Raw genomic sequence first — 11,946 nt, forward strand, 5'->3', positions numbered from 1 at the left:
TTGTTTATTCATTAGTGAATGTGAATACAGAGTTCATCGAAGATGAGAATATTTTCTTGTTAGACCAAGTGTCTTAGGCCTTCTGGGATGGGATGTACAGCAAAGCTTGTATGGACACTGGTGAAAGGTGAAAGGACAACAATACCTTCACTTTTAACGCTGGTTTCACGACCAACCTAACGGAGGACCAAAATATGGGAACTTTTGAAAGTCAAGGGACCACATTAGGTGAAATTAAAAGTCAAAATGTAAAATTGAGAAAATGCAATAGTCAAGGGACCAAAATGGGCAAAAACTTCTTTCTCTTTTTTTTTGTTTTTGTTTTTTAAATGAATATAGATTAAAGTAGTACACTTTAGATACGCCTATTGAGCACGTGCAACGTGCCACGCCTATCAAGGACATCTGTACAATACATTCACATTACTAACTTAAAACAAATGCTCGTTACTTTTTATGCAAATAAAATAGATTTTTATTGTTTAATATAGTAATTATATTGACGCATATTGACTAACATGTTTCACACGTGTAATGTAAAGTATACGTCAGCAGATTTAGCGAGGGGTTAAAACTATCGCTCTATGACAAAATTAAAATATTAATAATAGTCACGTCAACATAAAATTGAATGTTTTAGAATTGTAAATTACATTGTTATCGTATATTAACTAATATGTTATGTCAACGTAGACTTTAGTATATTTTGTTACTGAGGGGTTAAAACTATCACGTATGAAAATTTTAAAATATGAATAATATTCACGTCAACATAAAATGGAATGGTTTAGAAATGTAAATTACAATTTTGTCGTATATTGACTAACATGTTCCATACATGAACATATAATGTAAAAGTAGACTTTAGCATATTTTGTTAGCGAGTGGTCAAAATTATCGTTGTATGGAAAAAAATTAAAATATTAATAATATTCATGTCAACATAAAATTGAATGTTTTAGAATTGTAAATTACAATTTGGTCGTATATTTACTAACATATTCCACCTTTACCAAATTTTGTTAGCGATGGGTTAAAACTATTAGTGAATGAAAACAATTAAAATGTTAATAATATTCACGTCAACATAAAGTTAAATGGGTTATGATAGGGAATATTTCCTGACTACGTATCTCCACCGACCACACACGTGCTCGATACTTGCATGCGCCGATCAGGTGAACCTTTTCTAAGATAAACCAACCAAAAAATCGACCCTCCCAGTCAGTTGAGGCGTGGCGGCCGGTTTGAACCGAGCCTTCAGTCGGTTTCGACCTTCTCGAACATATTCCCTTAAATTGATAAAGCTGCCCAACGTGACAACCCGTTAGAAATCTTGTGGCACGTGGCCAGCATGACGCCATTCTCAAAGCACCCTCCATGCATGTGCAACACGTGTGCACCATGCCGCCCCTTGGCATGTATCTCATTCCTCCCTTTATAAATACCGCATTTATGATAGTGGAGGGGATTTTTAGATCTTTGTACCTACCACATACTAGCTCGGGATTGCCCGGTCATTAAGCAATATCTCGAGCTCATACACTCGAACCAACGAGTCGAGTAGATAGGGATCACATTATGATCCAACCTAAGCACTTGTACATATTTGTAGGAGTCAGCGTATTTACTACATCATTTTAGAATTGTAAATTTATATATTGACTAATATTTTCCACACATGTAACATAAAAATAGACTTTAGCAGATTTTGTTAGTGAGGGGTCAAAACTATCACTATATGAAAAAATGTAAATTATTAATAATTAAATGGGTTGAAATCGTTATTTTGTATGAATTTAAATACATGAAATACTTGCAAATTTATATATTTTTCTACAAATGTAAGTTGAACCAAACAAACCCCAAGCTTTTGATGAAAGTCAAGCCCAAATGTAAAACCAAAGCATGGCCCAATAAGGCCCGGATCGTGCTGCGGGCCTGCGGTTTTCATTTTACTTTATGAAAAATAAATTGTATTTATTATCGAAACGAAAATAAAATCGTTGTTCCTTCTTCTCCGGTCAATCTCCGTAGAATCTGTAGTTCCGATTCGGTAGCTGATCTCAGTGTTAGCTGCTGCAAATGCCACTACCTGTAAGTATACGATAACACAACTTCTGGATCAGAATTCTAGGGCTATGTATGTATATATGTATGTATCGTGAAGTTTTTGCTGTAATTTAGTTGATATGTAGGCGTGATTTGATGAAATGTGTGTGGCGATGAATTCCAGATGGTGACAGTGTTGGAGGTGGAGCCCCCGAGCCCGTTGAGGTACGTGATTGGAGCCGCCATCATGATGGCCGGCGTCGTTTTGCCTCTCGGCTACATGATGTTCCGCAACAAGCGTGTGCCTTCCTCTTCTTACTCCAAACAGACGTAGGTGTGCCTTTCTCATATTTTTACTTTCGATTTGTCGTCGTTGTAGCCAGATTTCGATGCTGAATGAGATCACAGGCTTAGAAAATAATTTGGAAATGTGAAATGTCACTGAGCTTATTTAGTAATTTTGATCCAGATAAGGTATCAGGTATGTGCCAATTTAGATTATTTAGTTTGTTTATGGTGATAAGATTGCTGAATGTGGATCAGATCAAGTTTGTATGGTTCTTTTTTTGGGTGATGAGGAAAACCTGTCGCCATTGCCCGGTGGTGTGCACGGGTAAACTCATCCTTGTTATTACCCTAGCCAACAAAGGACCACAAGGAGGTAAACCAACTTAGATTGCTTATAGCTAACCAGCATAAACTAAGAAGGCCAATAGGTTGCTCCAGTTGGGAGTTTAATTTTTAGCCTTGTGGTTACCAAGTGGGCCGACAAAGGACCACAAGGAAATAAACCAACTTAGGTTGCTCATAGCTAACCAGCTTAAACTAAGAAGGCCAATAGGTTGCTCCAGTTGGGAGTTGAACTTTTAGCCTTGTGGTTACCAAGTGAACAACCTGACCAACTTGGCTGGAGATTTCCATTTTGACCTATTACCAAGTTTGTATGATGGTTTTTGTGTAGAGTATGGTGTGTGAATTTTTATACACCCAGGTGCCTAAAGTCTGATTACATGTTCCTGATGTGGCTTTGGTGTTGCAGGAACAAGGTTTTGATATAGAGGTGTGCAAGAGGAAACTCAGGAAAGTGTCAAAAGCTTCTTTTTATGCTTTGAGGGGGCGGTAGCAAAGAGGTGGGAGGAGAGCTCTGCTGCATATTCTTGTAAATGCATTAAAATCCATACTGTAGTGTGTTCAATTGATTAGACATTTCAATGGATATGGGTGTTGATTCCTAGAGTTTTAGTTTGGTTCTGTTTTCATGACTGGGGTCACACGATGGCTCTTACTGCTACTGATCAAAATAAAAAGGAAAGAAATTATTGATGTTTAACCGTGAATTATTACCTTGTCTGTCTCTGCTCATATTTGCAATTCCTTGATGATGGAAACAGCTTCTGTTTCATGAACTTGTTCTTTTCCTTGGCAATGTACATGTATGTGTTTGCAGGTTTCCTTGCATCAATGATATTTCTGAATCTTAAACAACTCTGATGTGGGTTCTATTCATGTAGAATTTATCTATAGATAGATTATTGTTTTTGTTTCCTTTGGAAATGGAAGGTTTATTTTTTAGGGAAAAAAAGTTAATTTTGAACACCTTCACCCCCGCACTGTTTAACAGTTCCCTGTGATCTTGAATGGATTGTATGAAGTCCAAAAACTTTACTAATAGGACTCTATAATATCGTGTATGAAAGTTCCTGCATCTTATTGGCTCTGCTTAATGAATATTATTGCAGTCTTGCTCTTTCTTGTCATTTTCTTCTAACATTAGGGTGATCTGCACTTCTCGATTGTGAGAAGTTGCTCTATGTGAAGTGCATTGTTTTCGTTTTTAGGAGTTCTATTGCTGGGGCCTTGAATTGGTTCTTTTAACTTACACATTTATCTTTTCTGGGTTCATTCTGATCTGATTGAAGTTTCTTAGGCCCAAACTTAAATTTTTGTACAAAGGGCTGTTGGGGCCTTGCCAAGTTGCCATTCAATTTCCTTGCTATTGCATTCTTGGCTATGATTTGGCATATATAAATTTACTTCTTGCATTATAGCCAAAAGAGTACATTGGGTTTAAAGAACATGTTGGAAGATGACAAGCAGCTACAATACATGAAAGACTTAAACCCGCCAATTAACTGATCTATGTCGTTTTGCTGCCATGTATCTTTGCAAAAACTCAGTTCGTTAAACAACCTGACATAAAACTAATGGTTCCCACAAGAATTGGCAGTTGCTTATTCTGATATTGGCTGCTAAGAGTCGTGCCACCTTCCAAGTGCTTCTCCCATTCGTATTCTTTCCCCTTTTTTGATGCAAAACCTGAAGTCAGATGGTGATGATATAGGCGCTTGGAACACCAGAACCACTGTCGAGCCCATATTAAAGGCAGCTAGCTGCAAGGTTGTCAAGGGCAAATGTGAGTTTGAAGAGATCACTACTGAAACATAGAAGGATAAATCTCGACCCTATTTCCAACAGCCTAGAATGTTTCAAACTTCTTAGCTAGTGTGATTGTTTGTATGATGAATTGTCTGTCCACACACTGATTTTCAAGAAATATGGTGTACTAATTTATAACGCGATGTTCTTCCAGTGCTACTTTACCAAGTTCAGTATGAAGTTATATGCTTTGAAAGTGGCTTAATTTTACAAGGTTGTACCTCATCTCCTTTCTTCATCCTGATACCAGTGCCATCAGGTTCATACACCCTTTCTTCAGGAGGCTCTAAATGCAGTATGTTCTTCTGGGGCTTATTTGTCCGGAGTGTTGGTTCAATGAAAAGCTGTAACAGAATTGTAACGAAGAAAAAAGTTTATTATGAGTTCAAAACATAGCCAACATATTGCCATGTAGAAGATTGATTAAACACACACTGAAAACAGGTTTAAGGCTTCCTAACCTCAATTGAACCGATATTTGTAGCACCAATTGCCGCCATTGCCATAAAACCTTCTTGCCATCGACCTTCTAACACCACCTGATCATTTGATTGGGAAAACAAGAGAAGAGAGAATATTATACTAGAAGAGTATGAATGCAGTAATTAGCTAGCATATTGCACTAAAGCCTACCCTTTATTCATTAATATATCAAGTAGATAAAAAACCTACCCTTTATTCATTAATATATCAAGTAGAATATAAATAAATAAATAAATAGATGAATATGTATGTGTATAAAATTAAGAAAAACATCAGAAGAGGAATAGAAGACTCAAAGTATGAACCAAGTGCATCAAGGAGAAGGGGAGAAGGGATACCCTTTCATTTTCAACATAAAGATTTCTGATAGTTCTTGTAGCGCGTTCATTCAGGGGAAAGAGACGACCTACAAAGCAAACGAGAAAGACTAAAGACATTGCAAAGACAAAATCTAAAGCCAGCATATCAGATCTTATCCTCAAGGGCAACATATCAAATACTTCATAGAGGCTTCAAGGAACCTTTTCCTCCATGTTTTTTTCCTGTACATACCTGAGAAATGTCGACGAAGGAGTACATTCCAATCAACTGGTGAGTGTATGCGATGATAATCACCAGGCTTCAAGTAAATTACACAGTAAAAGAGACCCTTCATTGGGCTGCATGACAAATTTGAAAAAAAATCAAAGTTAGCACGCTGCATTGTGCTGGCAAGAAATGAACCCCTACGGTTGGTTTTCTCATTCGGAATGAGAAAAGAATAGCAATTATTGATAAAACCACAAAATTTAGACTACTATATAACATATTCACATGTCAGCAACTGCTAAGCAGACAGTGTCTCAGGGAATACCAACACATTTGAATGTGGTTACCATGCTGGTGCAGGATCTCTGACTTTCGGAGAAGCCAGTGAAACTCTCCACCATGACTTTTTATTTGCATCCATGTCAGAGCTTTCTTTCTCATTGTTTTTTTGTTCAGTATCATCTTCAGCAGTCATGGAAAGGAAGGAGGTTGCACCAAGAAGTTTAGGAACGGAGTAAGAAAACCCTTTAACTTGCTCAATCATACCCCCTGCTTCTTTCAACTCCCCAAATCTTAGAATGGTACCATCTACTGGGCTAACCTATAATGACATAATACAGAGTAAATATTAAGGAGATCTTAGGAATCATTACAGTTGGTGGACAGAAATTGAACAACTAAAACCCAAAAAACTGGTTACCAGTTACCAGACAACACGGGTCCGAATCAACAGGCCGGGAACCCTCTTTCAAAGTGCGGACAAAGAAATCCCTCAAAGATACGTATTCTTCTAAAGGTAAAGCTGCTTCTTCTAAGTCTGAAATCAACCAACAAGTATTGCCTTACACAGCTTATCTTAGTGAAACAATCAATTGACAGCAACAACTCAGAACCGTATAAATAACTCAATAAGCACTTAGGAGTTGGGTATACAGCATACTTGAGTGAAAAGCCCGAGCCCACGCTCTGTATACATATGGACGCAGCCAAATTGGAAATTCCTGTTTGAAGATTGTTTAGAAACCAAGTGAGTAATGTATGCCAACTTTTTATGCTCACTCAAATATACAATTACTCACCACACCGGTCAAGAAACCCCAGAACCTGGAAATGGAGCGCAACGGTAGCATTCCCATAAATGATGCCTGCCACTAAGAGACTCAGTATTCCATAGAAACCAAGAACAGGAAAACAAAGAATGAACTCTCTAATTGAAACAAACAGTTCAAAAATGTTCAAAGTTATGTGTAGTTTACTTTCACATCAGAGTGGAATTCCATCTCAATTCCTTTCTCTCTAGCTCCTTCAATCTGCAATCCAGATATGGGAGATTCAACAGGCAATCAAAACACCATAATTTTGCCAGATTTGAAATAAAATTCATGCAGTAGTATTAACCAGAGACCTAATAAGTATACAATTTTATAAATATGATGTGAAATTGTGAATAGTTTCACTAGCTCCATGGGGCAAAAAACAAAGAGAAACCTTGTTATCATCATAGAGACGGCGAGCATGAAGAGCGCCTAGCATTACTATGGTTGCCACGGTCGCACCAGGCAAAAAGAAACTTTTACCTGCACACGGATTGAGTTCAAAATCAGCTCTTACGCCGGGAATAGAAAGTAAATTCTCGTAAAATTTCACATCTATGCATTTTTTTGGTCATTTCTGAAAGTTTTGTAATTAAGAAGCTATCAAATTCAAGACAGGCAGCAATATTCTGATAGGATTTCATTTCGCTATCAATGTTTCTCAACAGCAAAGCTTAAGCAATCGAATGGACGGTTGTACCGTGAGAGCTGCTTCCGCTACTCCCGCCATTGGAGGAAGCTCGAGCTTCGGAGGATTGAATCTTCCGAAGGAAGCTTGTGAAGTGGAGACGATGTTGTTGGGAGAAATGACTGAAGGGCGTGCTGCGAGTGAAGAGAGGAACCCTGTGAGTGGCCCTAAACTTCATCTTCTTCTTACGTACTGCAAATTATGTGTTTATGTGTTTATTTGTGAAATTTGTTTATGTTACCATTCAAAGGCGCGATATTATATTCAAAGATAGATATAGGGTTTAGCATTGGTTGGAAGAGAATCGGGCTTTCCCGACGAACACAAAACTTTGACCCATTTTTATACATTTTCTCACCACATGAGCTCCATGGGTCATAGCAAGTGAGCTCAAGTGGCAAGGAGTTCGATTTCCCAGCTCCTATGCCTCCCATAGCAAGTGAGCTCAAGTGGCAAGGAGTTCGATTTCCCAGCTCCTATGCCTCCCGAAGCGAGCAAGGATTAATCTGGTGAACTCGAACGGTAACATAAAAAATGTTAGTTGCAAATTAAAATTCAATTGAATTAGTTTTATTTTATTGCTAATCATGTTAGTAAATTTACATACTGAATTTTCACAATTTATTCAATTTACATACTGAATGTTCATAATTTAAAAAATTATGAATATTCATTATGTAAATGGATACAGGTTCACCTTGTAAGGTGGTCCAGGTCTATAATATAACCATTGGCTTATTTTAGGCACAAGTAATTGAGTTAGCTTCACCATCAAACATGTTGCCTCTATAACTCTATTGATGATAAAAAACAAACGGTCCATTACAAAATTCCCTTGGCTGCTTAGCTTAACACACTCAACTCACAATTCAAAGAAAACTGCCACAAAATAAAATGACATGGAGAAAGCTAGCAGGGCGGTGAAGAAGGTAAGGGGTCTGTACAAGCTGCACAAGATCTTTACAAAACCTTTCTTCAGTCAGTCGTGGTTCTCAGGCTTGTATATGTACTCTGGTTGATGCTGCAAAGGCCCTTTTCAGTGCACAAAGCCCGGCAACGATAAGCATCATCATTACTACCTTTTTCGACGCGAGCATCCTAAGGTTAACCCGGAGGCCGTGCTTTTGCATGAATTTTACCCCTGCCCAACACAGAGTACCGAGCCAAGATAGGAGAGAACATAGCACCACTTTCGTTGTTTCTGCAAGTCCATACACATTTCCTGGATCGCTTGACAATTCAACGTAAGCAGGGCTCTCGTGGCTGCTGTCGACTGTGTTTAGCCCAAGACTCTCGTTGATCCAGCCTGATAGCTTCACGAGCAGCTTTGCAAGCCATGCGATTTCATCACTGGAGATAGGCCGCTTCATCCAGTCACCCCTGTACTTGATATCTGGGACTGTTTGGTTTCCGAAACTTCTGGGCTTGAAAATCTCATCCCGTGAGTGCTCAGACATCTTTGTCTCTGGCCTGCTAATGGACTTCAAAATAGGGCAACCACACAAGACTCCTAGCTGGGATTTTAGTGTGTTCAAACATTCTAAGTTCCGTGCAAGATTGTCACCACCCACGGCCTGCAGCTCAGATTCTGCTCGCAACACAAAGAGCTGAAAACGAGATATTACATATTAGTAATTATGACACAAAAGGAACCTGAAAGATTGCAGAATAGCAAATTCTAGTTCAGCTAGCTAATAACCTGAAGCAACTCCAGTCCACCGTCTTCATTGTCACTGAAAAGTCTTAAATCTTTGTTCCAGTTTTCATGCATAAACGACCCATCAGCATCACTCTCACATAGGCCATCCTCCCAGTCCTGAGAAACAGAAGCACCTTGATTAACACATATGTAGTATATATGCATAAGTTTGTTAAAGGAACCTAAGACAGAAAACGCAAGGTACCTGTAATTGTTCACGAATTGCAGGTACAAACCTATGTAAGGTATTAAGCAATGATTTGGAAGATCCATAAGGTTTGGAATGGAAAACAATGTCCACATTTTTAATGAGGTCCATGAGTTCTGCAGAGGAGGTTAATATGTTTATCACCTGCACAAATGAATACAACATTCTTAATGACAAAGTTCAAAATATAAACAAGTTACGTTTAGCAATAATAGACAATAGGTTCTTGCATGTATGAATAAGTCCTCTACAAGAATTGAATCAAATTTCAGAACATAGTTTTGAACATGACATTTACATAGTATCCATCAGTTTACACCTACAGAAGTGAAGAGGAAAAAACTTCACTTTAAATCCCTGGTAACTATAGCCGATTTAAGATACACATAACCAAAGACATCATATTGTAACCATTGGAATCGATATTATGGTATGTTGATGAAACAAGCATTAATGGCCATACCAATTACTCAGAAACACTGAACGGAAAATGAGTAATGCACAAAAATAATGAGCTAATCTTCTCTCAACCAATATGTTGATGTCTAATCTAACCCAAAAATGGAAATTATGGTGTACAACTAGATCATTGAACTCAGAATTTAAAGTATATCCTCGTATTGAAATCCAACCATCTCCATTGGAAACATAATGCTTTCTCCCCATAATGCTTTTGTTCCAGCACTTCTAAGCCTGTAAATGATTTTTTTATTTTTTATTTTTATATTTCCCCAAACCAAGTACCTTCTCTTGAATGTTAATTAAAGAAAGTCCATAAATGCTAAAACCACTAAAGAAAAGAAAGGTATCACAAAGTAAAAACTACAAGGAGGACTAGTAATCAAAAGAATAAACCTTTGAAACCATTTGAACAGTTAACTCTGGATCTGTGTGTAGAAACTTGTGTGCAAAACCAATGAAATGCATAACCAGAGAGCTGTAGAACAAATAGTTAGCCAAAACAAAACCCCGCCAAGCAGAGGAATATTTGCTCTGAGTGTCCTCCTTTTGCATAATTTTAGTGGGCAGGCCCAAAGATGTATCAAGCTCAGCAAACTGTTCCAAACTAATTGTCCAAGGTTCCAGGTAATTAACCCAAAGAGTGAATACTTGAGATACATTTTTTACAGAGCACTCCACAGGGCAATACAGAAATGTCCTCAATATAAATCTGTATAATGGCCTCTGAATCCATGAGTCCCAAGAACTAACAGTTTGAACCCTGAAAGCAGCATCCCTTGATTTAGCAGTACCAACTGAACCAGAAAGTCTCTGTCTAGGACTCTCAACATAATCAACCTGACCATTCTCATCGGTGAGCTTGAGTGAATTCAAATTTAGATACTTTACAAACACATTTACCACCTCACCTAAGCCAGAAGTTGGGGGAGTCTCACCCAAAAATGACCGAAAAGGGAGTGACACACCAAATGATTTGCACATAGTCACAGGCAACGGTGAGAAATCATTGTCCACTAGCCAAAAATGTATCATTGTATTGATCAAAAACTCTGCTCGTTCAACAGTATAGACATCATATGCTGAAGAGTAATGGAGAAGTGAACTACGATATGGTTGGTGGGTATTCAAATCATGCATTGGCACATACACCCGAAGATAAGCATATAATAGACGCATATAGAGATTCCCTTCATTTTTCTTCTCTGTTGTGTGTTTCGTGCTCAACAAACCTGGAATTGAATAAGCCCAATTCTCCAGCCTAAATCTTTTGCTTCTCCTAACTCCAACAGTTTGAGGCCCCTCACTATTGCCCCTGCAAACAGGGTAATACGCAAACCAGAACATGTAATACTCAAAAATATTCAACTGAACCTGGAACGATGAACCCTTGACTGAATCCTCCTTCAACCTATTCTTGAACAATGGGCACAAGTCAGCCAAAATCCCAGCATCTCTCTCACTTTGGAGCAGATAGCGAGCCCATTCCGGCAACCTCTCAACAGGAAACACATATTTAACCAAAGACAAAGCATCAGCATCCGCAATTGATGATAGCAACACCCCATTTGGAGATAGTAAACTGAAAATCCTGCCTGTAACCAAGCATATAGATAGAAATAAACATCAACAAGCATCAAAATAGCAAAAAACGGCAGAAAATCACAGAAATGTCCTAATCAACAATCACGAAACATTTAACTCGCATTCCAGTAACTGTCTCGTGCAGAATTCAAAGTCATGCATACGCATAGAATATATAAACTAAATAGTAAATACTCTAGCAATTTAGTAAAAAATTCAAACAATAATATGGTCAGAACCAAACACTCTAGAAATTCAGGAGAAAATTCAAACAATAAGATGCTCAGAACCATGCCTGCAAGCTCGGAATCGTTCGATAGAGACGCAATATCGATCCATCCGGACGGAGAAACAGGCTTCTGAGCTGCTGCTGCCTGCGGAGCGTCGTCGAAGCCGAAGATCTTGCAAATTAGGGTTGGAAAAGTGATGGAGAAGAACCAGCGGGTCTGGTCCGCAGTGTACTTGTGGAGGAACGCCTCCACCTCCGCACACGCCGTCGCGATCTGCGGCGGGGACGCCGCGCCGGCGACGACGCTCGCCAAGTCGGCGGACTTCGTCTGTGTGTCCGTAGCATACGAGCGAGAAAACATCTCTCTCTCTCTCTCTACGTTTACGTATACGCCGTATACGCGCTCCGTACGTATGTATACCGCCGGTATATGAAGTGCGTATTTTCACTGTTTTGTACTGTGAGTTAGTGAGGGTTTTAGCAGAG

The 11,946-nt window shown here is 38.7% G+C and overlaps 2 protein-coding genes across 2 annotated transcripts; both read right to left on the reverse strand.

Moving 5' to 3' along the window:
• Positions 1-4,066: 4,066 nt before the first annotated feature.
• On the reverse strand, positions 4,067-7,459 carry LOC116027118 (phosphatidylserine decarboxylase proenzyme 1, mitochondrial). Its single transcript, XM_031268549.1, has 12 exons — positions 7,294-7,459; positions 6,988-7,076; positions 6,756-6,809; positions 6,579-6,644; positions 6,440-6,500; positions 6,207-6,316; positions 5,847-6,100; positions 5,524-5,630; positions 5,310-5,377; positions 4,950-5,027; positions 4,710-4,832; positions 4,067-4,442 (listed from the first exon to the last, which is right to left on the reverse strand). Exons 1-12 carry the CDS (start codon positions 7,457-7,459, stop codon positions 4,302-4,304), a joined length of 1,317 nt encoding a protein of 438 aa, XP_031124409.1. The 3' UTR covers positions 4,067-4,301.
• A 576-nt stretch (positions 7,460-8,035) lies between these two features.
• LOC116027517 lies at positions 8,036-11,946 on the reverse strand. The gene is made up of 5 exons (XM_031269220.1): positions 11,527-11,946; positions 10,044-11,242; positions 9,186-9,332; positions 8,981-9,097; positions 8,036-8,888 (listed from the first exon to the last, which is right to left on the reverse strand). The coding sequence occupies exons 1-5, from the start codon at positions 11,819-11,821 to the stop codon at positions 8,274-8,276; spliced, it is 2,373 nt and encodes a 790-aa protein (XP_031125080.1). The 5' UTR covers positions 11,822-11,946; the 3' UTR covers positions 8,036-8,273.

This window comes from Ipomoea triloba, chromosome 8 (genome assembly GCF_003576645.1).
Source record: "Ipomoea triloba cultivar NCNSP0323 chromosome 8, ASM357664v1".
Taxonomy (NCBI): Eukaryota; Viridiplantae; Streptophyta; class Magnoliopsida; order Solanales; family Convolvulaceae; genus Ipomoea; species Ipomoea triloba.

Bases quoted from the DNA above. Each gene is read 5' to 3' on its own strand.
- LOC116027118 (XM_031268549.1), bottom strand. From the start codon at position 7,459: ATGAAGTTTAGGGCCACTCACAGGGTTCCTCTCTTCACTCGCAGCACG. The intron at 6,501-6,578 runs GTGAGTAATTGT...ATCTTCAAACAG, and splicing joins GGGGTTTCTTGACCGGTGTG to GAATTTCCAATTTGGCTGCG. The intron at 5,378-5,523 runs GTATGTACAGGA...TTTGCTTTGTAG, and splicing joins CCTTCGTCGACATTTCTCAG to GTCGTCTCTTTCCCCTGAAT.
- LOC116027517 (XM_031269220.1), bottom strand. From the start codon at position 11,821: ATGTTTTCTCGCTCGTATGCTACGGACACACAGACGAAGTCCGCCGAC. The intron at 11,243-11,526 runs GCATGGTTCTGA...GCTTGGTTACAG, and splicing joins GAACGATTCCGAGCTTGCAG to GCAGGATTTTCAGTTTACTA. The intron at 9,098-9,185 runs GTACCTTGCGTT...TCTGTTTCTCAG, and splicing joins CAATTCGTGAACAATTACAG to GACTGGGAGGATGGCCTATG.